Source organism: Danio aesculapii, chromosome 13 (assembly GCF_903798145.1).
Source record: "Danio aesculapii chromosome 13, fDanAes4.1, whole genome shotgun sequence".
Lineage (NCBI taxonomy): Eukaryota > Metazoa > Chordata > Actinopteri > Cypriniformes > Danionidae > Danio > Danio aesculapii.
Genome location: NC_079447.1, coordinates 30,129,900 through 30,154,636, shown reverse-complemented (window position 1 = coordinate 30,154,636; position 24,737 = coordinate 30,129,900). Strand labels below are relative to the sequence as shown.

The 24,737-nt window shown below is 35.5% G+C and overlaps 3 protein-coding genes across 9 annotated transcripts in view; 1 reads left to right on the top strand and 2 right to left on the bottom strand.

Annotated features, from left to right (window-relative positions):
* Positions 1-1,821: 1,821 nt before the first annotated feature.
* LOC130239394 (phenazine biosynthesis-like domain-containing protein) lies at positions 1,822-8,967 on the bottom strand. 2 transcript variants are annotated; one of them, XM_056470551.1, is made up of 9 exons: positions 8,790-8,967; positions 8,595-8,691; positions 8,413-8,511; positions 3,636-3,745; positions 3,512-3,541; positions 3,347-3,435; positions 2,951-3,126; positions 2,702-2,764; positions 1,822-2,146 (listed from the first exon to the last, which is right to left on the bottom strand). In XM_056470551.1, the coding sequence occupies exons 1-9, from the start codon at positions 8,871-8,873 to the stop codon at positions 2,034-2,036; spliced, it is 861 nt and encodes a 286-aa protein (XP_056326526.1). In that variant the 5' UTR covers positions 8,874-8,967; the 3' UTR covers positions 1,822-2,033. The 2 variants fall into 2 exon arrangements, with proteins under 2 accessions (XP_056326526.1, XP_056326527.1); XM_056470552.1 differs by lacking the exon at positions 8,413-8,511.
* Positions 8,968-10,952: 1,985 nt separating this feature from the next.
* Positions 10,953-20,628, top strand: hnrnph3 (heterogeneous nuclear ribonucleoprotein H3 (2H9)). 4 transcript variants are annotated; one of them, XM_056470786.1, is made up of 10 exons: positions 10,953-11,020; positions 14,064-14,173; positions 14,263-14,403; positions 15,535-15,678; positions 16,094-16,232; positions 16,677-16,867; positions 17,153-17,358; positions 17,433-17,568; positions 19,053-19,109; positions 19,210-20,628. In XM_056470786.1, exons 2-10 carry the CDS (start codon positions 14,086-14,088, stop codon positions 19,281-19,283), a joined length of 1,176 nt encoding a protein of 391 aa, XP_056326761.1. In that variant the 5' UTR covers positions 10,953-11,020; positions 14,064-14,085; the 3' UTR covers positions 19,284-20,628. The 4 variants fall into 4 exon arrangements, with proteins under 4 accessions (XP_056326761.1, XP_056326759.1, XP_056326760.1 ...); XM_056470784.1 differs by having other exon boundaries at positions 14,248-14,403; XM_056470785.1 differs by having other exon boundaries at positions 10,961-11,020; positions 14,068-14,173; positions 14,248-14,403.
* Positions 20,629-22,910: 2,282 nt separating this feature from the next.
* Positions 22,911-24,737, bottom strand: part of rufy2 (RUN and FYVE domain containing 2) — a 27,126-nt gene continuing 25,299 nt past the window's right edge. For all 3 annotated transcript variants that reach the window (XM_056470646.1, XM_056470647.1, XM_056470645.1), the window contains one exon: positions 22,911-23,727. In XM_056470646.1, the coding sequence (XP_056326621.1) occupies positions 23,584-23,727 (144 nt within the window). In that variant the 3' untranslated portion in view covers positions 22,911-23,583. The remainder of the gene's footprint in view (positions 23,728-24,737) is intronic.

The window sequence follows — 24,737 nt, the reverse complement described above, 5'->3', positions numbered from 1 at the left end:
AACTCTTTGGAGTGAATGCCAGGCGTTACGTTTGGAGAAAATCAGGCACAGCTCATCACCAGGCTAATGCCATTCCAACAGTGAGGCATGGTGGTGGCAGCATCATGCTGTGGGGATGTTTTTCAGCAGCAGAAACTGGAAGACTAGTCAGGATAGAGGGAAAGATGAATGTAGCAATGTACAGAGACATCCTGAATGAAAACCTGCTCCTGACCTCAGACTGGGGCGACAGTTCATCTTCCAGCAGGACAATGACCTAAAGCACACCACCAAAATATCAATGGAGTGGCTTCACAACAACTCGGTGAATGTCCTTGAGTTGCCCAGCCAGAGCCCAGACCTAAATCCTATTGAACATCTCCGGAAAGATCTAAAAATGGCTGTACATCGTCGCTTCTCATCCAAACTGATAGAGCTTGAGAGGTACTGCAAAGAGGAATGGGCAAAAATTCCCAAAGACAGGTGTGCCAAGCTTGTGGCATCATATTCAAAAAGACTCGAGGCTGTAATTGCTGCCAAAGGTGCGTCAACAAAGTATTGAGCAAAGGCTGTGAATACTTATGTACTTGTGACTTTTCAGGTTTTTTAGTTTTAATAAATTTGCAACAATTTCAAAAAATCTTTTTTCACATTGTCATTATGGGGTATTGTGTGTAGAATTGTGAGGAAATAAATTAATTTAAAAATAAATTTAATTATGTACATGCATAATTTCTCCCCGCATCTCTATTACATTTGAAATAATAGAAACATTCGGTACAAACACAAATCCCTTTATTAAAAGAATTGGTTTGACAATATTAAATTGGTGAGTCAGTCATACGACAATGAAATACTCTTTTCTTAAAATTAATTCTTCCATTATTACAAAATGTCAATTACCCAAACAAGAGGTTTCAACATGGTTATTGGTTCAAATCCTTCAGGTCCCAATATTTAGAGGTATTGATAAAGACCAGATACAGTGTCTTTTGATATTACTAAATCTTATGTTGGTAAAATTTGTTTTACAAGGAATACCAAGATTCACATTAAAGCTATTCATATTCTTCTCCAAAATGAAATCATTACTGTACCTTACATCCAGTCTTATTGGATCTCTTTAAAGAGATAAATTAAGGGTAAATTGATTTGCTGGAGAAAAGTGTGGCTGTTATCAGATAAATATCCTATAAGCTTTCCACTGATATTTGTCCAGCAAAACATTATTTGCATAAATTGGGTTTGATGTAAATTGTACTTTTTGCAATTCAATTCAATTATTTTGCCATTACACAAACTCAGTCTTAATATAGTGTGAGGCTCAAAAATGTATCAATGATAATATTTGTACACACAATTATTTGTTATATTTAACCCCTTCTCCTCCAGTGAAAGTTAATGGCCAATGTGTTACCCAACACCAATGTATTCACAAGCTGAAAGAATGTGTGCATAAAAAGAATAATACTAGTGCTGGGCAAAAATCACGATTATTTGCATCCAAAATAAAAGTTTTTAATTTGATATATGTGTGTGTACTGTGTATATTTATTATCAATATTTAAATGCACACATGCATGCATATATTTGAGAAAATGTTCATTTATATTTAGATTATATATTGATTAGATTGTTTATAAACTTAATTATCTATGCAACAACATTTTTTGTGTAGTTTTTTATGCATGTGTATATATACATATATATATATATATATATATATATATATATATATATATATATATATATATATATATACATATATATATATATATATACATACATATATATACATACATATATATACGTATATATAATACATAAACATATATTATGTCAAAACAAACGTTTATTTTGGATGCGATTAATCGAGTTTAATCTGTGCCCAGCACTGTATAAAACATTAATATAGTCTAAAAGGTAATAGATTTATTGTGTTTTGCACTCAAGTGGCAATAAGTTAATAAAACATTGGATTGCAGATTTTGGATTAGACTTTGGACTTGTCTTTCATTCTTATTAATCTATTAAAGATTCAAATACTAGACTTGCTATATTTTAAGAGTTCCCTGAAGAATGATTTGTGCCCGACCAATGATGTTTACTCGACCATCATCTCTCACTTCCAGCTCTAGTTCCCCTCCACGACTGGAGCACTGGTAAGCTGGATAAAGCAGAAGAATTGTGTACCTTTTATTCATTATTTGAGAAGTTTTTAAGTAGATTACTGTAAAAAATAATCTGTTAATTTACAGTTTCCACATTCTGTGATTTATAAGCGTTTCATTTATTTATGGTTGTGAATTGCATTATGGGGCCTTATTCTCTACTCTGTTGACTTTTGATGTTAAAAATTGAACTCTGCATTTGTCAAAGTGACTTTTATTTTAGTAGTTTGAAATAATATAATTTATAAGAAATAATATATAGCGAAATAAGTCTTTAAAACAGAAAATGTACTGGCAGTTTATTACAAGCTTTTGTACCATAATATACAACACCAACCTACACAATAGATCACTTTTACCAATTAAAAATGTTTTGAAGATTAAAAGTTGTTTTAAGAAAGATCCAGGTCCGTAATGCAATTCAAAAGCATAAATAAACAGGGGAAAATAAAAACATGAATCACAAATTGCAGAAAACCTTAACAAAATGAATTGTACGGATCTGTGGTTTCTTTAGATGTGGATTTTGATAAAGGGGAAAAGGTTTTTACCCAACATTTTCTTTTTATTCAGCTTTTCAGACCAGTAGGCAGCAAGAAGTGTATGCGCAGACCCTGTTAGAAATAACTGTTAGTCATTTAAAGCATGAACAAATTCATATGGTATTTATCAAGCTATCATTTTGCAATTCAGCTGTAACCAATTTAAATTCATCACTTTACATTAATTCACATGTGGAAAATTGTGCATAATTTTTTCTCATGTTAGTAGGTTTCTAAATTGTGATCATTTCAACTCACCACAAACTGGATCTTCAAAGATTCCAAACCATGGAGCAAATAAACGGGAGTAGAAGTCATATGCAGGCTGTGCATTTGAAGTTCCTTTTATTGTAACAAGGACACCTTTTGTTTTTCCAGTGGAATCGCTTTTAAGTAAAGCTTCTGCTACAGGACTCAAAGATATAAGTTCAGACCTGCCAATAACAACACACAGCAACCTTGCAGAATTTGCTTAGATAAGAAACATTTTTAGAGATTTATTACCAATATAAAACAGGTCTATAACTGCATCACTAATTGAATGCTGTTATAAAAATATTTGAAATACTTAACATACAAATTGTAATAGTTTTTGAGCTGCTTGTCTTTTGCTCATCTATTCACATTAATTATCTCAGCAATATCCACAAATACCTGTCACATGTGTCAGCCAGACGAACCATCAGTATCCTCATGGCTGGACTGTAGCACACGTCCTCAATGGGTAAATCTCCTACAGCAGCCTGACAATGCAAAATACTGCAAACAACATCAACAAAAAATAACTCAACTACTGTCACACTTAAACTTGGCAGGTACCTTCAAAATATCCATGTTTTCATGTGGGTCCTGCAAGTAAATCAATATGTTCAGACCAAAGCTGACTACTTAATTTTGAGAAACCGTATTAGTTTTGTGTCTACAAGATGTGTTTTTGTCATACCTGTGGCTGTGGTTTGTTTAAAGGGAAGTCCATTATTATTGAGTCTTCATGCTGACGCACATAAAGCTCCCCACTCATAGTCTCAAACACCACAACAGGGTTGACGTTTTCTGTGATGATATTGCGAGTTTAGTATGGTCACAGTCTGTTACCACTGTTAAAAGATTAATGGAAAACCAGTGCTTCTTAGGGGTGTAACGGATCCTGATTGAACAAATCACACCACAACATCCAGGATGCATTAATTGCAAAGTTGAATCCTACTCTGCTTCATCATGAATGCTGCAAATGATATTAAAGGTGCCATAGAGCAGTGTTTTCCAACCCTGTTCCTGGAGGCACACCAACAGTACATATTTTGGATGTCTCCCTTTTCTGACCCATTAACTTCAGGTGTTGGAGTCTCTTCTGATGTTCTGATAAGTTGATTCAGGTGTGTTTGATTAGGGAGAGGTTGAAAATGTGTACTGTTGGTGTGCCTTCAGGAACAGGGTTGGGAAACACTGCCATAGAGCAATGGTTCAAGATGTTAAATAGTTCTCTGATATCTACATATTGGCTTAAAATTCAAAAACTCTCCTGAAACAGTTTTATATGCCCATTTATAGCCACAGAAATTACTCCTAGAGTGAAAAGCTACTGGCTATGACCATATTTGGAATGGTCATGAATATTAATGTGCTCTGCACTGACAATCTGCATCTTATGTTAGTCTGCTCTCTCTCAGGATTTGCCCACACAAACATTTTCGAACAAGACATTGACTTTCTATGCAACTCACTTGCATGAATGCTTAATTCAACTTATCCTTTATATACTCCTCCTAAAATAGTTAAATCTATAAATTCAATATTATTTAAATTTATTTGGAAAACTAAAACATTATTTACATAAGAATCATATGGTCAATGAGTATGAGTATGGAGGTTTGAAAGCTATCCATTTTGAATCTCTTCTTAGCACTTTTTGAGTTAAAATGGTTAAAAGAGTGTTTAGCTAAGCCTTATTCAATATGGTATCATATCTCAAACAATTTGTTCAAAAAAAATCAGTGGCCTTGAATTTGTATGTGATTATGATTGTTCAAAACTTCCATTGAAGCTGTCTAATTTTCATAAGCAAGCACTACTTTTTTGGAAAATTATATTTACCCATAATTCCCCCCCCCCCCCATAAATCCACTTTTTAGAATAATAGGGCTGTTATTATTAACAGAAAAATCATGGTTTAAAAGTGACTGGTACAATAAAGGCATTATATTTATTAATGATTTGTTAGATGAAAATGGACTGCTACTGAATTTTTGAATTTTTAAATAAATATAGAGTTAGAATCACAGATAAAGGTTATACTAAAATTTGTGAAGCTATACCTATTGCTTTGTTTGGGTTAATTCAAAGTAATTATTTAGATCCCCCATGTACACTAGTAACTTCTCTTCTGTCTTTAAAAATATCAAATGTTGATATTTTCGATAGTAAATGTAACAACAAGCTTTTTTACAAAGACTTTAAATGCATTATTATGGGTGATTATAAGTGTTATCATCTAGGAGTTGTTGAACCCTTAGTAGAGGACAAAGCTTTTACCTTTTATCTTAAATATCCTGTAGCACCTAAGGTTAAGGAAACTCATTACAGAATTTTATTTAGGATATATCCTGTGAATGAGTTTATTCAAAAAAGATTTAACTTTGATGTTAACAAGTGTAGCTTCAGCTCAAATCTTCCAGAAACACTTGATCACTTATTTGTTTCTTGTGAATTTACTTTTAAATTCTGGTTTGACATCCATACTTGGCTTTCATTAAAGATGATATCAGCCCACCACCCCCCCCCCCCTCCCCCATATTGTTCTAGAAGATATTTTATTTTACAAAGGTGATTTACATTTTCTTTCTCCGTTGTTGTGAACTTTATTTTACTATTGGTTAAATATCATATTTATTGTTGTAAGTGTAAAAAGTGCAGACCCTCTTTTAGATGTTTTCTTTCTGAGGTTGGGAAAGTGGCTCAGAGCTTCAAATACTTCAGAAAACAAAGTAAATTAACTGAAGCTCTCTTTTCTTCATTTCCAGAATATTTATTGTTATAATGTTTTTTTCCTTTGATGTAGGTCTTTTGTACTGCTCCTTGTTGCAGTTGTAACAATTTTAATCTATTTACTTTATTTTAATGGTAAACATGCCTGGTGATGTTGATTGTTCCCTGAACTTTTTGCAACAATAAAAAAATGAATGCCTCATTCTGCATTTGGTGTGAATACAGCATAAAAGGTTTTTATTGCCACCTGCTGGTTCAGCATGCCCTTGACACTGCATCACAGTGTGTTTTTGTGTTTAAAAAAAAAAAAACTAATGTGGGAAAACCTCCATTTATAAAAATACTCATGTATGTATTATGTGGTACTATGCAAAACCACATGGGCAGAGCTGAGCTCCAGCAAAGGGGAGGTAGAGCTCCAGCTCCTCCTTGCTGCACTTCTTCTACAAGTGAGGTCACTGGGTTTGGATTAGGGGCGGGGTAGGTGTACGCATTAAAACAGCTTATATGAGGAGGAGCTGGAGCTCAAGCTCCCCCTCGTTGAAGGTGAGCTCAGTGGCTCTGCAGCGAGCACCCTCTCGTTTGTGCGGACATGGCCTCTCCCTCTCCCTCTCTCTCTGTCAAATTCAAATTCAAAGTTGCTTTATTGACATGACAAATGTTACAAATGTATTGCCAAAGCATTTATAGTTCACATAAAAAGTAACATACATATAATTAAAAAACAGTACACACAATAGATGGTAGTAGTAGTGAAAAAATATGTATATTATAATTAATAAAAATAAAATATAAATAATCTCTCTCTCTTACACACACACACACACACACACACACACACACACACACACGCACACACACGCACACGCACGCACACGCACACACACACACACACACACACACACACACAGTGTGATGGACTCTGAAATACACATGTGCAAAACAATCATACTCATGTTGTAAAAAAAATGGCAAATGTTTCATCTGAAGTGGAACAGAGATTCACCTGATGTATGTGTTGTGGATATCATATTAGCTACAGTAACCGAGAGAGCTTAACGCGCTGCAACTTAATAAAGCACATGCATTTACAAAAAAACACCAGCAAATAAAGAAACGAGCTTCATCAATTTGACAGCACACGTGGTGCAAATTGGCAACAACACAAACAACTGAAGTCACAACACTTGTAAATATCCACGTAACACAACGGAAAGGGGACCCAAAAACTTTTTTCGGGGACCCAAAAACATGATGAACCCTGCTGAGATATGGATATGTTATTATGTCGTGTAATCAGTATATTAAAATAAACAAAAACAACTCACCTTTTAAAGACCACCAACAACTTTACTGAGCAACAGTCATGGCATAATAACACATCCATATCTCAGGATCCGTCATGGGTTTGAGTCCCCTAGAAACATTTCCATTGTGTTACGTGGATATTTGCAAGTGTTGTGACCAAGATCGTTTCTTTATTTGCTGTTGTTTTTTGTAATTGCAAGTGCTTTCTTAAATTGCAGTGCATTAAGCTTTTTTGGCCACCGGAATACGTTAACTTTGGATTCTAGCGGATAAAAGCCCTTAAATAATTATTTAGCAAGAAGTGAACATTCATGCAAGGCTTGAAAAGAACAAATATATACAAAATTATGATAAAATTCCAATCATGAGAGAATCCGCAAAAACCCAATTGTTAAAAACACCAGTGGCGTTCTTGCACCACTAGTGCTCAGGTCTTATTAAGGACACATTCATCAAAACTGTTCATTGTGCTTATCTGCTTTCTGCTGTTAGTAAAGTTATGATTGCAAGATCTCAATTGGAAATGCTTATTTTTTTTACAGGTTCCTCTTAAATATTCATAATTATGCAACAGGAAGCTTGCGTTCCAGGCTGTTGAGGTGATCAGGACTGTTTGCTAGTAGCTGTTGCATTTTACGAATCACCAAGGACCACAGTTTCAGAAAGATCTTCTGTAATCCTTCACTGATGATGAAATGTCAGCTACATTTTAGATGACTTGAGGGTAAGTATTAACAGTGAATGTTAAATATTGGGTGAATTATTCCCTTCAGTGTCATTTTATATTTTGTTATACATGAATATTAGACAAACATATAAGACAAGTTTGTTCATGTTGTATTTTTAGTCAGTTTTATTTGTCCTACACCAAATATTTTGGATATACCAAATCAGTTTACTAGTATTATGAAAAGCAATATTGCAAAATACACCCTGCAGTCTATATAAAGGAGCCAGTTGTCAATAGGTAAAGTCATTGTGTCATTTCAGCTGTTTGAGAAGCTCTGGCATCATAGAAACCCGAGACTGCCAAGTGTCTTTGCCAGATCAACCTAATATGTACACATTCTGTATAAGGAACACAATTTATGCCAGCTTTTGTAGCTGATTTGAAATGTGTCACTTAACTGTTATTTTGTCAAGCAGTTTTCACTATTACACCATTCATTTACACAGGACTTGGTCTTTTATGCCTGAAATAGTTGCCCTGAGGCATTGCAAATATGGCCTCCAGTGAACAGACTTGAAAGGGAATTTGTCTATTGCAAATTAGCTTATTTTTTATGTCATGACTTTAGTTTTTACCATATTATATTCCACCCCACCCCCCTATTGCACTGATCTAATGCCCCGATCTGTGACTCACAAACTGTAATATGATCTGAACTGTGACTCTTGTGATCCGTTACACCCCAAGCGTTTCTTACTTTTAAGGTAAAAGAGCACTGCTGATGAGGCCAATGTTGCATGTCCACATAGTGCAATCTCACTTTTTGGGGTAAACCAGCGTAATCCAAACCTTGAACCTTTTAAAATACATAACACCAACAACAGCAGACACATGTTAATCAGAGCTATTTGAGTTTTGCAGTTAGCAACAACACAATACCTGAGGAAAAGTCCACCGAGTTGTGTTTTGTGATGAAAGCCGTCTCTGATAAATTCATCTCTGCAGCAATGCTCTGTTTAATATCATCTTGCAGATCCTAAACGTATCATTGAGAAACACGTGTCAACAGTTTAATATGACATTGTAACTAAGACAGGCTAATACATCTAAGCGATAAGAAACTGTGGTACTTACATTCTCTAAAAGACAAACTGCTGCAGGATTACCCTTGAAAGGTACTTTTGTAAATGCATCAACAGTGAAGATTGGAATCTCCATTGGTTACAATTGTTCGTGCTGGAGTGAAAGTTGACTTCAGCAGGATATTTAGGAAGTCATAGCTGGAGTGTCTGTTTGAGGACTGAGTCTTTGACCCAAGTAATGTAACACCCCCAGTTTAAAGTTACAGGCAATGTGTTTTCCTCTTTCTAGTGTGGAGGTGCTCTTATATCACTGTATTAAAGCTCATTTAAAAACATTGAGATGAAAACTTTGATAGTAATTTATGACTTTAAAGTTTTACATAAGAATATAATGAGGAGATTCCCCCCTATATGTAAAGAGCTTTGAGTGCCCAGAAAAGTGCTATAAAAATGTAAAGAATTATTATTATTATTGTATTTAGCTTCCTTCTTAGTAGCTTCTTAAAGAAATAGTTCAATAATTAATATTTACTTACTATTTTCTCACATATTATTAGTTTCAAACCTTTATGAGTTTCTTTCTACTGTTAAAGACAAAAGAAGATATTTTGGAGATATTTTCTATACCATAAAGCCACTGAAATCCAAAACTAAAAATAAATGTTGGTTGCAGCAGAACTGCCCAAAGTAGGGCCTGCGGGCCAAAGTTGGTGCATGGCAGCCTTTGATTTGGCCAACCATCCCGTCTGAAAAGAGATGGAGAATAATGGGAAGGTGGTTGGGGCGAATGCCTTGACAGAGATTGTCATTTCAAATTTAACGTAACCTTTTGTTATTTGTTTTATTGGTGAGCTACAAAAAAAGCCACCTGAAATTAAATGATTCAATTAAATATTGTAAATGAATCAGACTTCTAAATGTAAATACTGTCGCTTGACAGATAGAAGACAATGCACAATACACCTGCAAGCCAATCAAGTTAAAGGCAGGAGAAGCTTGACTAGTGTATTCAGCATTGAACTCCATTGTGTTATAAATGGGATTGTTTATGTTTTTACTGTAATAAGTTCAGTATAAAACCTTTAAAATGTTACTGAATTAATTAACATCATTTAAAGTAATGTATTCTAGTTGTTGTTAAATGTTACCAAATATATTAGGAAATTACCCATGGCAAATTTATATGGTTTGGTATGTATTCGGCCCACAGCCCTCAATCAAGTTGGCTTTTTGGCCCTTTATAGACCATTTTGAGGAATGTAAACAATAACAGCGATCCTAATGTATTTCCTGTTTTACATTTTTAATTTCTATAGCTTCTAAAATCCAAAAAGGTCCACATTCTGATAAATAATGTTATGAGAGCTGTTTTAACATGAATATATGATTGAATTGCCTCTTGTTACAGTTATGAAATAGTTTGATAAGAAGCAGGAAATGTTCATGAGCCAATGACATGACCACATTGAAATGGTCAGGAAAAAGTTTGGGCACCACTGGTTTACAGTATTCTTCAAAGTAGGCCTGTCTTTTATGAACAACAGAAGAAAGAAACTTAAACAGGTTTGGAGCAAGTGGACGGGTTAATTGATGACAAAATAAAAAGATTAGGGTTGGACTATTAGGTGTAGCTGCACTTATAGTAAAATGTATGTCAGAAAAATAATATTTATTTGGTGCAATGTAATTTAAGCCTTCCCTGTACCTACCCTTAAACCTAACCTGAGGTTAAATGAGGGCACAGGTTAGGAAAAGGAGTTGAGGTAACTGGGTGCTTTTAAATGTTAGCATAGTAAAAGACTACTAAAGTAAAAGGTGTCTGGAAAAAGTTACAAACGGTAACTAATATGTGTTTAATCCATTTTTGAACCATCACTGTTGATAGACATTGGAAATTGATATTTTAGGAAATAGAAAAAAATAGGCCTATATAGTTCTAATTAGCTTCACTGGCTTTCACAGTCTTCCCACAGCTGTGTTTGTTTGCAGAGATCTTCTTATGTCTCTTGCGGTTGTACACGTGGCCCACAGTCTGAAGCGTTTATATCTATGCGCCACATTGCGGTATTACACAGGATTAAGTGTTCACATTTGACTACGTTTGATGATTAGCTATCCGTGAAACGTGCTACATGCGCTTGGGTTCTCTGCTCACGCGACAGGCAGGTCTGAGCGTCTGCAGCGAAGTCGAGCTCATCTAACAGACCGTGTTCTCGCGAGACTGCGACTATCTGGACTGCTGGACTATCGTTCGGGGTTACCTGAGAGGACAGGCGCTTGACGGTGAGGAGCAATGCGAAATTCGCGCATATAATACTCCATATTTAACTTTTTGTGCATGTGTTGATCGTTTTCGTTCATAAATAAATATATTGTGTGTAGCGTGGCTCGCGGAAGTGTCGAGTTTCGTCCCAGAAACTGTCAACTTGTCGTTCGTTGATTCCTCTGAGGTGAAAATCTCGCTAATGTTAAAGTCGTTTTGCATAAAGTTCACATTCATGTTTCCGGTTTTCAATTTGACAGGTCAAATGATTGCTTTTAAAATGTGGTATATAATGTACCATATGTGCATGGTGTTAAGTTTAAAAGCCTCTTGATTTTTGACATACCTGGAAGTGGTTGTCTAGCTAGCTAACTAATTTAAGTGATAGCTCTGTGACAGCTGGTTTATGCCAGCCAGAATCGTTACTTCAAACTGACTTGCATCAAAACATGTTGCGCTTGTGTGAAATGTCAGTTTTGTGTTTTTTTTTTCTCTTGACCGAAGCCTCTGACTCTTGACAACACGGATGTGTCTCAATACATAGCAAGCTTCCTACCTAGACATAATTTTCAATGCGATACGTGTGTTGGAACACTCCCGAGATGCCTAAAAAGTGATGTTTACGTAGGCAGGATACTGGGTATAATAAAGTGCCAAGTTGTCAACAAAAAATTCTAATACCAACGGTTTCTGATCGAGTAAAGTGTTAATAGCTACTAGTTACCACAAGGCGGTCTAAGTAGGCACCGGGTTTGGTACACTGCCAAGCTGTCAAAATGTATAACTTGTTATTAAACTGTAGTGACTAGTTATTACAATGTCATATAGGAAGGCAACTTGATGGGAGTTGATACAGCTGAAACTAACAGTTTTTTTTTATTTAATTTTGATTGAGTAAAGATGATTGACTAGTGTAACACAATGCTGTCTAGGTGCTAATGTGTCAAGACACAAATGGCTAAAATTAGAGCTGCACAATAATATATCGTTTTAGCATCAATATATCGCAATGTGTGTGTCCGCAATAGTCATATCGCAGTATATGGAATGTTGAGTTGGGTTATAGTTGATTAGCACAACAGTTGGGAATATATATGAGATTTATGGAGTCATAGCAAAGTATTACCACAACAGAGTAAGACTTTGCATGGGTTTTAAAGGCATTTTAAGAGAGTTTAAAGCGTTTGGGCACAAAAAAGTACATTTGTACAATACGATGAAGACTACAATTTCTGTAACTGAATACTGTTTGAGTCTCTGCAAAACACTGTTCGTTTGACTTTTTTCATTGCTCTATTGTGATTATTTTGCTTGTAATTTGTTTATTATTTTTATACATCATGTATACCCTTACAAAATCATCCCAATCAATCTAAATGAATGATTTCTTTCCAAAAAGAGCTATTTAAGCCATCTGGTGAAATTGTATTCATATCACAATATATATTGCAGAAAAACAAAATATCGCAATGTACGATTTTGCCAATATCATGCAGCTCTAGCTAAAATATACTATTTTGGTTTAGTTAAGAGTGTTGATTATATTATAGACATGTTCAACTAGGCAACTCTTTTTGTATTACAGTGACCCAGTGTTTCCTCTAGAATTTTTTCCAGCTGTGGTGGCAGGCCTGTTTTTACACAGATCTACCAACTACCTGTGGCGTTATTTCAATAACAAATGTCGTGAGCGCGGTATTACAAGTTGAGATCGCATTCATGTAATACACAATAAATGCGCTATATAAATACACGTTACATTAAATTACATTACATTAATATGAGCATGTGAATCTCTTTGCTTAGGCACTGATTTCCTCTGTTCGCACACAAAACTTTTTGCACACTCCCTCAAATATACGCTGCTCAAGCGCAGATCTTCTTGTGCGCTCTCAAATAAACGCTGCTGAAGTGCGATTTAGCGCGTTTATGTAGTGAGTATTATGTCTCCAACATTTGGTAGCTGTACCTACAGAGCTGTATTGCGTCCTGAAGTAAAGTGAAACGGCTATAAACTCCAGCCAGATAAAGTCATTATATGCAGAGCCATAGACTTTTATCTATAAGTATAATTATGGAAACTGTTCATCATAACTGAAAGCTACGTTGTGTTTGCTAGCATCACGCACCTGTCAGTCAGTCAGCACGTAACCTTTAAGGGTTAAACAAATAGCGCACAGCACCACTATGGTTACAGAAAAGTTTGATAATAACAAAGGTAAGATATATACGTCTGACAGCGTAAGAAGTTAGATGTTCTAATGACATTTAATGTTCGTATTTGTGTCGCTTTTGCCTGAAGTACTTGTATATTTCTGCATAAGCCCCGCCCCTTCGGAGCAAAACCTACTCGTGGCGGAAGTCCCTCCCTCTTGGAGGTAATCCAACCTACTTGCGGCGTAAGCCCCTCCCACTTGGAGGTATCTGGGCTGCAGCCATACATACTTGGAAAAGTTTGCGCTGTTATAATTTACTTACCTTTTAATACGTTTTATTGCGATTATAACCCGCTATTAAAAAAACGACTGAATGTTTTAAATGAGAAGCTGTAATGTAGCCGTGGCTATGAATTTTGGTGTGGCGCCCCGCCACGGAGGACTGACTGTAGCGGAAACCGTGCCAAGTTCTAAAACTGAAACGGCTAATACTATTTTGATTGAATTGAGAACATTGACTAGTATAACAGTATAGTCAAGACAGAAAAAAGGAACCATGTACACCAAGAACAATTACTATAAAGCTAACAATAACTTCGTTAGCAACTGCACAAAGGACCATATTATTTTGCTTATTATAAACACACTGCAGCTTTAAATGTTTGAGCTTTGTAAAGCTGGGCGGATTCTGATTGGCTGTTCGCATCTTATTGTTCATTAGCTAAAAAAATCTGAAAGGCATATCATATCTTTGTGCTGACTTGCATATTCTTTTATACTTAGTAATTTTTAGAATGATATAATTTTTATAATAGTTATTGTACTTGGTTTGAGCAGGCCATAATACAGAATAAAATATTTTATTGGAGTTAAGGGAGTTGGTTACTTTTACATGATTCTTTTTCAGACAGAGTCCTGACAAGGTAAACATGTCTCATAATGATGAAGGATATGTGGTGCGGATCCGTGGTTTACCCTGGTCATGTACACAAGAAGAAGTGGCCTCCTTTTTCTCTGGTATGCAAATGAGCATGTATGCAAATGTGTAATAAAAAAGAGAGATGCATTGTGATTGGCATTTTTCTTTACAGATTGTGATATTGTAGGGAAAGTCAACGGGGTGTGTTTTACCTTCTCTAAAGAGGGAAGGCCGAGTGGAGAAGCATTTGTGGAGCTGAAGTCATCGGAAGACTTTAAAAAGGCTTTGGCAAAAGATCGCAAATACATGGGTCACCGTTATATTGAAGGTATGATGCTTTAATTGTATTAAATGTAATCTGGAATTCAGAATTGACCATTCTTATTTTTTATGCAATATTGCAGTGTTTATTATAAATCATTCATTCTTGCACATTATTATTTTTTCTTTCATATGCCATCTTAATGTGGTCCTAGCACTGGGCAATAATCCCTTCCCTCCAGCAACATTCACAATAAATGCAGAAATTAGCAAATGACATTTCGTTTGAGTAATTGCTTCAAATTAGGGCTTTATCGATATCGCAATGTGATCGTTCGCAATAGTCATATCGCAGGATCTGCAATGTTGAGTCTGGATCATTTTGCAAGTGTTTTTTGAGGGCTGTTACAGTGTGAGGATTTTAAAAGCATTCAGACTTAAGAAATTGTACCGTTTGTAACTTTAATAATGATTAATTTTATCAAACTGTTTATACAACGAAGACTACGCAGTATAATTTTACATTTGATTATTCAATGACTCTATACATGAATTGTGTTAAGACTCCATGGAAAACAATAAAACACATTTTATTTTATTTGTATCTTTTTCTTTAGTGAATTTATCTATAATTGTAGATTGTTGATTACATTTTTTGCAGATGCACTCTCTTACAGGATCATCCCAATCTAAAATTATAAATTATTTCCAAATAGAGTGGGTTTGCTCCGGGTGCTCCGGTTTCCCCCATTTTCCAAAGACATGTGGTACAGGTGAATTGGGTAGGCTAAATTGTCCGTAGTGTATGAGTGTGAATGAGTGTGTGTGGTTGTTTTCCAGAGATGGGTTGTGGGTGGAAGGGCATCCGCAGCGTAAAAACATGCTGGATAAGTTGGCGGTTCATTCCGCTGTGGCGACCCCGGATTAATAAAGGGACTAAGCCGAAAATCAATGAATGAATGAATTTCCAAATAGAGATATTCAAGTCCTTTTTTACAGATGCACTCTCTTACAGAATCATCCCAATCTAAAATTATACATTATTTCCAAATAGAGATATTCAAGTCATCTGGTGAAATTGTATTCATACCGCAATATATATCTGATCAGATCATTGGGCTGACATGCAGTTGAACAGGCGTACCTAATGAAGTGCATGCCGCACAATAGAATTTTATTGTCTGACTTTTCCCCCTAGTGTTCAGGTCAAACCTTAGTGAGATGGACTGGGTGCTGAAACGTTCTGGTCCCACAGATTATGACAGCAGCAGTGGCTGCATGTTACGTCTAAGAGGACTGCCGTTCGGCTGCAGTAAAGAAGAAATCGTCCAGTTCTTTTCAGGTATATCTGCTGTTTCGCTAAAACACCTTTAAGGAAACTTTTTAGAGGCTGTGTTTTGTAGTTAGTGCTTTTTGCTAAAATGTGTCATGCATATACATTTATATTTCACATAGAGATCATATTTTGAAGTGTAATTCTTTATTCTTTCATCACCTGAATATTGAGCACGATTTTGGTTGTTTTTAATGTTATTAAGATGTCGCCAGCACCCCCAAGAAAGCTGTGCTTTGATTTTCTTGTTTGATTGTCTTTTAATTTGATGGATTTGTGATTTGTGGTGTGCTCTAGGGCTTTTCTATCTGACTTAGGGAATGATTTAGGGGGTCAATTGGGGGGGATGTCTTTTCTGCAAATGAGAATGTTGCGGTTCTTTAACATGTCTCCCCATGTGGGGTTATTTGTCCTTGGGTTAAAGGGTTGAAAATCGTGCCAAATGGGATAACATTGCCGATGGACTACCAGGGGAGGAGCACAGGGGAAGCCTTCGTGCAGTTTGCCTCAAAGGAGATAGCAGAAAAGGCTCTGGGGAAACACAAGGAAAGAATAGGGCACAGGTGGGGCCGGCAAGACTGGGCTGGGTGCTAATGCTATCTCTAACTGTGGGGAGGGGGGTCATGCATCTTTCTGTTCTGGAAAAAGATGGTATGATCATGTTGTAATTATTGCACTTGTTTAATTTCACATTACTGTGTGTCATGAGAGGCAATCATAATGTCGATGGGCAACACATGCTGCAGATGCAAAGGAGTTTTTTTTTCACTTTAAAGTACTTTTTTCCTTCAAAATTCTGTTTCTGGGCTGCAATTGGCCATTAGATACAGTTAAAGACTTACTCTGCAGGCAGCTTTTCAGACACAACTGACAATAACCCGTCAGTTACTGTGGTGAATTTAGTCAGTGGGCCACAAATACTGTCTTTCCTAAAATCCTCCTCATTGCTGTGAAACTTTCAATAGTCTGTATGTTCATTAACGTGTTGCATTTCAAAATCAACTCAGGTACATAGAGATATTCAAAAGCAGCCGGAATGAAATGCGAGCGTACTATGAAGTACCGAGGAGGATTATTGGACAGAGACCGAGTCCGTATGACAGACCCATGATGGGACGCGGGAGCTTCTTCGGGCCCGGGCCTGGAAGAGGAGGTGCTGGACTGGACCAGATGCGTAGCGGAAGCGGTTACAGTGGAGGTATGCTATTAAGTGTTGAGTCGTTGAGTTATTTTTGACGCCAAATTTTTGTTTTTTTATTTTTTAAGTTTTTTAACCTCATGAAGTACAAAACTTAGCTTTGGCACTTGGTCGTAAATGAATTAGAAGCAGAAATCTAATCTAATTTATTCTATGTTAAAAACAATATTGTTTATTGAACTACAATACTGTACATTCATTTAATTAATAACTCAGAAATAATGTGACTCGATAAAAGTTTTTATTGGCTCACACTAACCGTATTGAAATATCTCTTTTTTCAAGGATATGGTGGGTTCGACAACTACAATGGCTTTAACAACTACTGTTTTGGTAATGGCATGTTTGAAGAGCGTGTGCGCGGTGACAGAGTAAGAGGAGGGACGGGAACTCACGGTTACAGCAGCGATACAAACTCAGGCTTTCACAGTGGCCATTTTGTGCACATGAGAGGCCTACCGTTCAGAGCCACAGAATCAGATGTTGCTCATGTAAGAAATATTGTTCAATTAAAAATAAAGCTATTATTGCTGTTGTGTAAGTGTTTTTGGTTTGTCTTTTTCAGTTCTTTGGTCCTTTAAACCCTGTAAGGGTGCACATTGATATGGGGCCCAATGGAAAGTCTACAGGAGAGGCAGATGTTGAGTTCAGATCTCATGAAGATGCAGTGTCCGCTATGTCAAAAGACAAGAATCACATGCGTAAGTTGTCTCCAGTAATCTTATGATGATTTTTTTAAGTTGTCACATTATAAGGCTCATGAACTGCTTTGTTTAAAATTCTGTAGTTTTCTGAGTTCCACTTATAATGCTAACAAGAATTAATGATAGTATATTCAGTCTAAATAGTCTAATAATCATAGGTCTCAAACTGGATTCCTGGAGGGCCGCAGCTCTGCAGGTTTTCTCCAACCCTAATTAAACAAAGCTGATTCAACTAATCAAGGTGTTCAAAACTACTAGAGACTATTAAGCAGGTGTGAGTTGGAGCTGAGGCACTCCAGGAATTGAGTGTTAGACCATTGCTAATAAGTAATAGTCTATTTTCTAATCTTGTATTGACCCCCGTGATCAGAACACTCTGTTTAGACATGCTACTAAACTCTGAACTAAACACCCACTGGTATGATTGGCTGACAGTTTTGCATATTTAATAATTTTCAAAAGTAGAGCTGATGGCTCACCAATGTAAACTTGAACTGAAAGTCCAGCATTTAAATACTTGTAAACAAATGCTTTGTTTGTAAACTCCATGGAAAAATGAAGCGATCAAAGGATGAATTTCTTACTGAAACGAGCTGGAAGTTTATTAAAAATACAGCTTCTCTTATTTAATGGGATAAGCAGGAAGCCACTTCAAAGACTCCTGTTTTTCTGTTTAAATGTAAATCAGAAGGTGTCACAATCTATAGCATGCGCCCTGATACTATTCTCTATAATGTTATGCAAAAAGATGTTGAAAATATCAAGCTATTTCAATACTGTTGTAAACACAGCAGTTTAAAAATACCTGTAAGCCAACAGAAGTACTGTAGGTGCATAGAGTATGGAGAGACATACTAGAGTGCATCGCTTGAGTTGGATGGATGTCTTTAGGGGAAAACAACTTTTAAGGCTAGTCTAATGATATTATATTAGTTCAATGAGCTCATACGGTGCTCAGCATAATTGAGTACACCCCATTTTGAAAATGAATATTTTTCTCCATGTCTCAGTGAATATAAGCAATGTATTTAGGTGCACAGATTTAATAAACAGATATATTTATTAAAATAATATTTTAGTCACCAAACATTTAGAAATTGAAAAATAATACAATTAAATTCAAACAAAATATTGCAAAAAAAAAAAAAAGACAACCTACTAAATTATATTTTTTTCGCTTCGCTTGATTTTTCCTTTTTTAAAAATTTGTATTTAATATTTCTCTATAACATAAATTCGGGTGTACTAGTTATTTTGTTAGATAAGCTCCAGATTTGGCTTCAGTACTGACTAATCTAATGTATCTGCACAAATATATTGTATAGCTTCCTATTAAACATATAAATTTACAAGATAGATTTGTGGGGGGTGTACTTATACAGTATATATATGCCAAGTGCTGTATATGTCAAAAGATGGAGCTAATTTAGATAAGTCACTTCAGGACCCTTTTAACTGTTGCTCTGTTCTGTTCCCTGCAGAGCATCGTTACATTGAGCTTTTCCTGAATTCAACTTCGAGTGGGCCGTCTGAAATGGGTAAGCATGGAGATTATGTAACAGTAGTGTACAGATGAGAAGGTGTGAAGGCAACATTCAAACACAAGTCTTTTGTTTCGGGGGCATGAAAACACCACAGGCCGTGGAGGTGGTTTCTATAGCAGCTCTGGTGGGATGAGCTCTAGAGGAAGTGCATTAAGAGGGATGTTCTGAAGACCGTTGCAAAACGCGCACTTTTCAACCCAAAGTTGGAGCTTCCAGCTTGGAAGGTCTTTTAATACGAATATGTTTTACATGTTCCTGTGAAATACGCCCAAAATATTTTCCAAACTCGAAGATAATTACATTTAATATACATAATATGAGCTGTTGCATATATATTGACCGGCTACTGTACATTTTGCTTATTGAATTTTATATGACATATTCTGTGTCGAGTTCTATCTAAAGATACATGTATTTTAGCTCAGAAATTAGTATGAATAGCTTGATGCCCAGGTTGCGCGTGCGTGTGTTTAAAGTTGCACTTTTATTTAATTTCCCAAAGCAATAACATCATTTTGGATGTTTACATGTTTTTGCTGCTAGGTACAAATTTCTAATTGAAACCTGTGAAATTTACACATCCCTGGAATAAAACATTTTATTGATAAATATATTTCATTTTTCCCCAAAGAATGTTTATTGAATGAAGTTGTAATGCCAGAATAAAATGAGGTATCTGGCTACTGGACTGAATAAAATCATACGGCATCAGCGCATTTCTATAGTATATTTTACAATGACACTAAAGGAGTCGTGCAGCTCTAAACTACAGTTTTTCTACCATTAAAAAGACTGTGGTCAGTAAGAATTGTAATGTTTCTGAAAGTCTCACCAGTGGTGCATTTGTTTGATCAAAAACTAATTATAATAATGCCATTTATTTCTGTAATGGTAAAGCTACATGATCTTGAGGAAGCAAAATAATCCGACATGCTTCTTTTGTCCTTAATGTTGAAAACAGCCATTTTCATGAATACTATAAACATTTTTAGGGCTTTTTGAGGAACAGAAAAATTTAAAGTACAGCATTTATTTTTAATAGAAATCTTTTATAAATGTCTGTTTGAAACTAAAAAGCTTAGTGTAATATTCTAAAGCATCAGTGAATCAAACTTGCTGAATCGGACTTATCCAATTTGATAGTTCATCCTTTTTTAGCAAGCAAAAGGGCCAAAAGTATATATATTTTTTTTTAATCATGCTAAAATGTATGAAATGACACATCAGGATTCTCTAATTAAACTGCATCATAATTTCCCCACACTGAAAACTGGAGCTTTGATTCGAAAACGTTTAAATGTATTGAGGTATGTTCTGTATACATGTGTATTTTTGATTTTTTTTTTGCTAGTTTAGGCCTCTGAATAAAAATGAGCTTTTCCCCCTCCACAAATGTGAGCTCTGTTTCTGCTACATCATTTTAAAGAGATATATAAATGACGTATATATTCTATTTGATACTGCAAGATGTGCAAAGGTCTAAATGTTTAATAAACTGTTCAAGTACTGTAAATCAGGGGTGTGTGTGATATCATTTATCATAATGTAATTGTTGTTCTAACGTTGTGCAATTATTGTCACTCATCTTTAGACTCTAAAAGCATTTAAAGGATTAGTTCATTCAAAACTGATCATTCTGGTATGAATAACTCACCCTCGCTTTTGTGCACCAAAAATACTGGAAAAATGTCTATGGAGGATGAGGAGGCCTTCAGATTTCATCTAAAATATTTTAATTAATAAAGATGAATGAAGGTCTCAGAGGTTTGGACTAGGGCTGCACAATATATCGTTTGAGCATCGATATCGCAATGGGTGTATCTACAAGATCACATTCGCATGATTAAAATCTATTTATTTTGAATAATTTAATTAAAATAACTACAATGAAAAAAGAATTAATAAAATAAAGTAAATTATATTTAAAAAAAACAACAACAAAAAGTCACCTAAGCCTAAAATAAAAACCAATACATTTAATTCAATTTAAAAATGCATGTATTTTAGCTCAGAAATTAGTATGAATAGCTTGATGCCCAGGTTGCGTGTGCGTGTGTTTAAAGTTGCACTTTTATTTAATTTCCCAAAGCAATAACATCATAAAAATAAAATAAAAATAATACATTTAATTCGATTTAAAAATACTACATTTATTAAAACATAACATTGAAAATGACCTTAGAGAAGCATAAAACTTTTAAAAAATATTGCAGCATAGATTATTCATTAAAGATTAAATGATGAAGAAATTGTCAAATATTATTATTTTGAAATAATTGATGCAATGATGACAATATTATTTTGTGTTTGATTGTTCAATTTCTGTACCTGAATACTGTTAGACTAGAAAACCATAAAGTGCTGTTTCTCTTTGCTTCATTTAAAAATGCTTGTAATTTATTATCATTTATTCAAACGCACTGCATAGAAAAAGATTTGATCATCCCAATCTATCTAAATGAATGAAACATTTCCAAATAGAGCTATTCAATCTGAAAAAATAATATTCATATCTCAAAATATATCACAGAAAAGCTAATCCGCAATGTCAGTTTTTTCCAATATCGTGCAGCCCTAGTTTGGACTGATATAAGGGTGAGTAATTAATATTAGAAGATAATTTTTTTTGAGTGACTTAACACTATAATGTATGATGAAGCCTGTTTTAATGTATTTTGAATTATTAATGATAGTTATAAAAAAAACAAATAATAATTTATTTTTGCTAAACATTCGTGTTTCAACACTGCATTTTTCCAACTATTGAATGAATGCTTTTTATCAAACTACGTAAACCTTTATATTCATAAAGACACTCAACTTGCTTTGTTACTAAATGATTCAGTCTTTTTGAGCAAATCATTTGAATAAATGATTCAGTAAACCACACTTAGGCCCAATCCCAATTCTATTTTCGTACCCCTACCCCTTCCCATTGGCTCTCGAAACAGAGTGTGAAGGGGAAGGGCTTCAAAATTTACCCCTAAGAAATGGGGCAGCACTACAGCACCTGCACATGTAATCATATGTCATCGCGATCTCTTGCGTCATATGAGATTGATGATGGCGACTGCTGTAGTTATTCCATTTGTGCTATTTTTGGCATTTATTTTCAGGAAATCGCTAAAGGCATATAACGATATCATGTTATATAATGAGGCAATAAGATCGTAGCTGTACTCTACATTTACACCGGGGCCATATTCATGTATGTAAACACAAAAACAACATTAACTTTATAGCAGACACTGTAAAAAGCTCATTCTCAGCCACTAGACTTTTCTGACAGGGGATTCGAGTGTCATCGAATGACAGATGTGAAAGTATGTTGTGGGATTGCTATACAGGAGTTATTAGAGTTTATAGATATAACACAGGGGCTTTTATTTCAGCATTTTTTTTTAAAAGGCATGATGGAAACCGCAAACGCCATTATGAATGAAAAAAACATTCGCTTGTTTGTTGTAAAAATTTGTAATAATGACAAAAAAAATACTAATTTGTGCATCTTCTGACTCACATGTGCAGCCTTTGTAGCTGGTGTATTCTGGGTAATTTTCTTACCCCTTGGTTTCAAATGTGGTCCTGAAAAATCTCTGTTTCAAGGGCTATCTAGCCCTTCCTCTTAGCCCTACACCTTCAAGCTAAAGAGAATCAGGACGCCCCTACACCTTCACATGAACAAGCAAAATGAGGGGTAGGATTAAGGGGAAGGGCTAAGGGGTAGAATAGGGATTGAGCCTTACTGCACACTACTAGTGTTCATTTGGTCACAAAGATCCGTCACACAAGCAGCAGAATTATAGTCAACTTTAGTTGTGTAAGGCATATGTACAGTTTCATAAACTTCACATTTAAGTTAACAGCTGCATTATGAACAATCATCCAGACAAAAGTCAACACAAACGCTGAGTAGTGTTCCAGTTCGGTACCAAAGTAAATCTGCAATTGTGAAATAATACCATCCTGCAGACAAGAAACCTGAACATCGTATTCACAACATCGTTTCTGTGCTATTTAATGAGAATCAACCTCAATCCTTCATGAGCAGCACTGACATCTTCTCTTCGACCGTATATATATATATATACAAACATCTGGATTGATGTCAAATCTCTTGTCAGTTTGGCTTGTTATGCAGGCACACATGAATGAACTGAATCAGAAATACAGCTGCTTAAGAAACGAGTAACTGAATTGACTTGATTTCTGACTGACAAGGAATGAAACCGGTTCACCCTTCATGTATCAAAAATGCATGGGAGTGTTGTGCTAATATAAAATCTGAAATCGGTCGACTTGCAGCCCAGACGGAGGCGTTAAGAGTCATTAATCCATTTGTAAACTCGTTGCGCACTCGCTGACGAACAGCGCATTGGCCATCTGCACCGGAAGCAACAGGCTTTTTTTCCCCCATGTGAAATGTAAACTCCATTTTGGTCACTTTGGGACTTGTTCGCGTCTTGTTTTATGTGGTGTTGGAGGAGCAGCGCTGGAGGAGCATAGCGTGGCATGTGTCGCAGACTCTCACGGGTTTGGGAGAAGCGGGAAGCGGCAGCTCATTATCTGAACAGGCGTTACAGAAGATCTCGCCACAGTTCCTGCAGTGGTGCTGATCAGACAAACACACAGCTTTCAGTTAAACAGCTATTAGTTACTGCTTTGGATCAGCCTCAAATTGAAATCTCTATAAGTGATATTCATCAAAATGGGGATTTCCGTATAGTTGTTCTTCATAAAGGGTTTTCCAGCTTGTTCACGTCACTGATTATAACAATAAAAGGCCAAATTTTACTTGTACTCTTATATGGATGTGAGGGTTTGCACACAGTGACACAAATTTTGGCATCAAAACAGTGTGCATGCACTCAACATCCAATAGCTGTACATATAAGGTGTGCACAGCTCATGCTTTTGGAATCACTTTCACATGACTTTGTCCAAAATCTGTCAACAAAACTGGCAAAGAAACGAAAAGTTTCTTAAATACCTTAAATCCAAAATAAATACATTTTCTATAAAAAATATATAGTGATCTTTAAGTTTTAATGGATTAGTTCACCCAAAAATGAACACTCTTTTATTAATTACATCCACGATACATGGAAACAATCCTGAGATTCCAGAAAAGAAATTTAAAAAATGGTCAAAACATTCAATGTGACTTTAGTGGTTCAACTGTAATCATATGAAGCGCCACATAGACCATTTCAGTGTGGTCATGTCATTGACTCATGAACATTTCCTTGTTATCAAACTATTTTATAACGGTAACAAGAGGCAATTCAGTCATAACTTGATGTTAAAACAGCTATCATAACATGATCAATATGTGGCTCTTTTTGTGTTCTTGGAAGCTATAGAATTTAAAATTGTAAAACAGGAAATACACTGGGACCATTGTTTTTGTTTACATCCCTCAAAATGGTCTATCCGCTTGTCAAGTGTGACATCACACGAAGCGGCAATGCAGGTCCAAGAGCTCTATCAAACTGTAAGAGGAGACTCATGAAATAATAATAATAAATGTAATAATAAATGTTTACAATACTGTAATACTTTCGAAAATCACGATCGCAATATATATGTCCATGCCTAATATCCGATGGACAGAAAGTGGTT

Bases quoted from the DNA above. Each gene is read 5' to 3' on its own strand.
- LOC130239394 (XM_056470551.1), bottom strand. From the start codon at position 8,873: ATGGAGATTCCAATCTTCACTGTTGATGCATTTACAAAAGTACCTTTC. The intron at 8,512-8,594 runs GTATTGTGTTGT...GTATTTTAAAAG, and splicing joins CTCGGTGGACTTTTCCTCAG to GTTCAAGGTTTGGATTACGC. The intron at 2,147-2,701 runs GTAAAAACCTTT...TGCTTTATCCAG, and splicing joins GAATAAAAAGAAAATGTTGG to CTTACCAGTGCTCCAGTCGT.
- hnrnph3 (XM_056470784.1), top strand. From the start codon at position 14,086: ATGTCTCATAATGATGAAGGATATGTGGTGCGGATCCGTGGTTTACCC. The intron at 14,174-14,247 runs GTATGCAAATGA...TTTTCTTTACAG, and splicing joins AGTGGCCTCCTTTTTCTCTG to ATTGTGATATTGTAGGGAAA. The intron at 17,359-17,432 runs GTAAGAAATATT...TGTCTTTTTCAG, and splicing joins CAGAATCAGATGTTGCTCAT to TTCTTTGGTCCTTTAAACCC.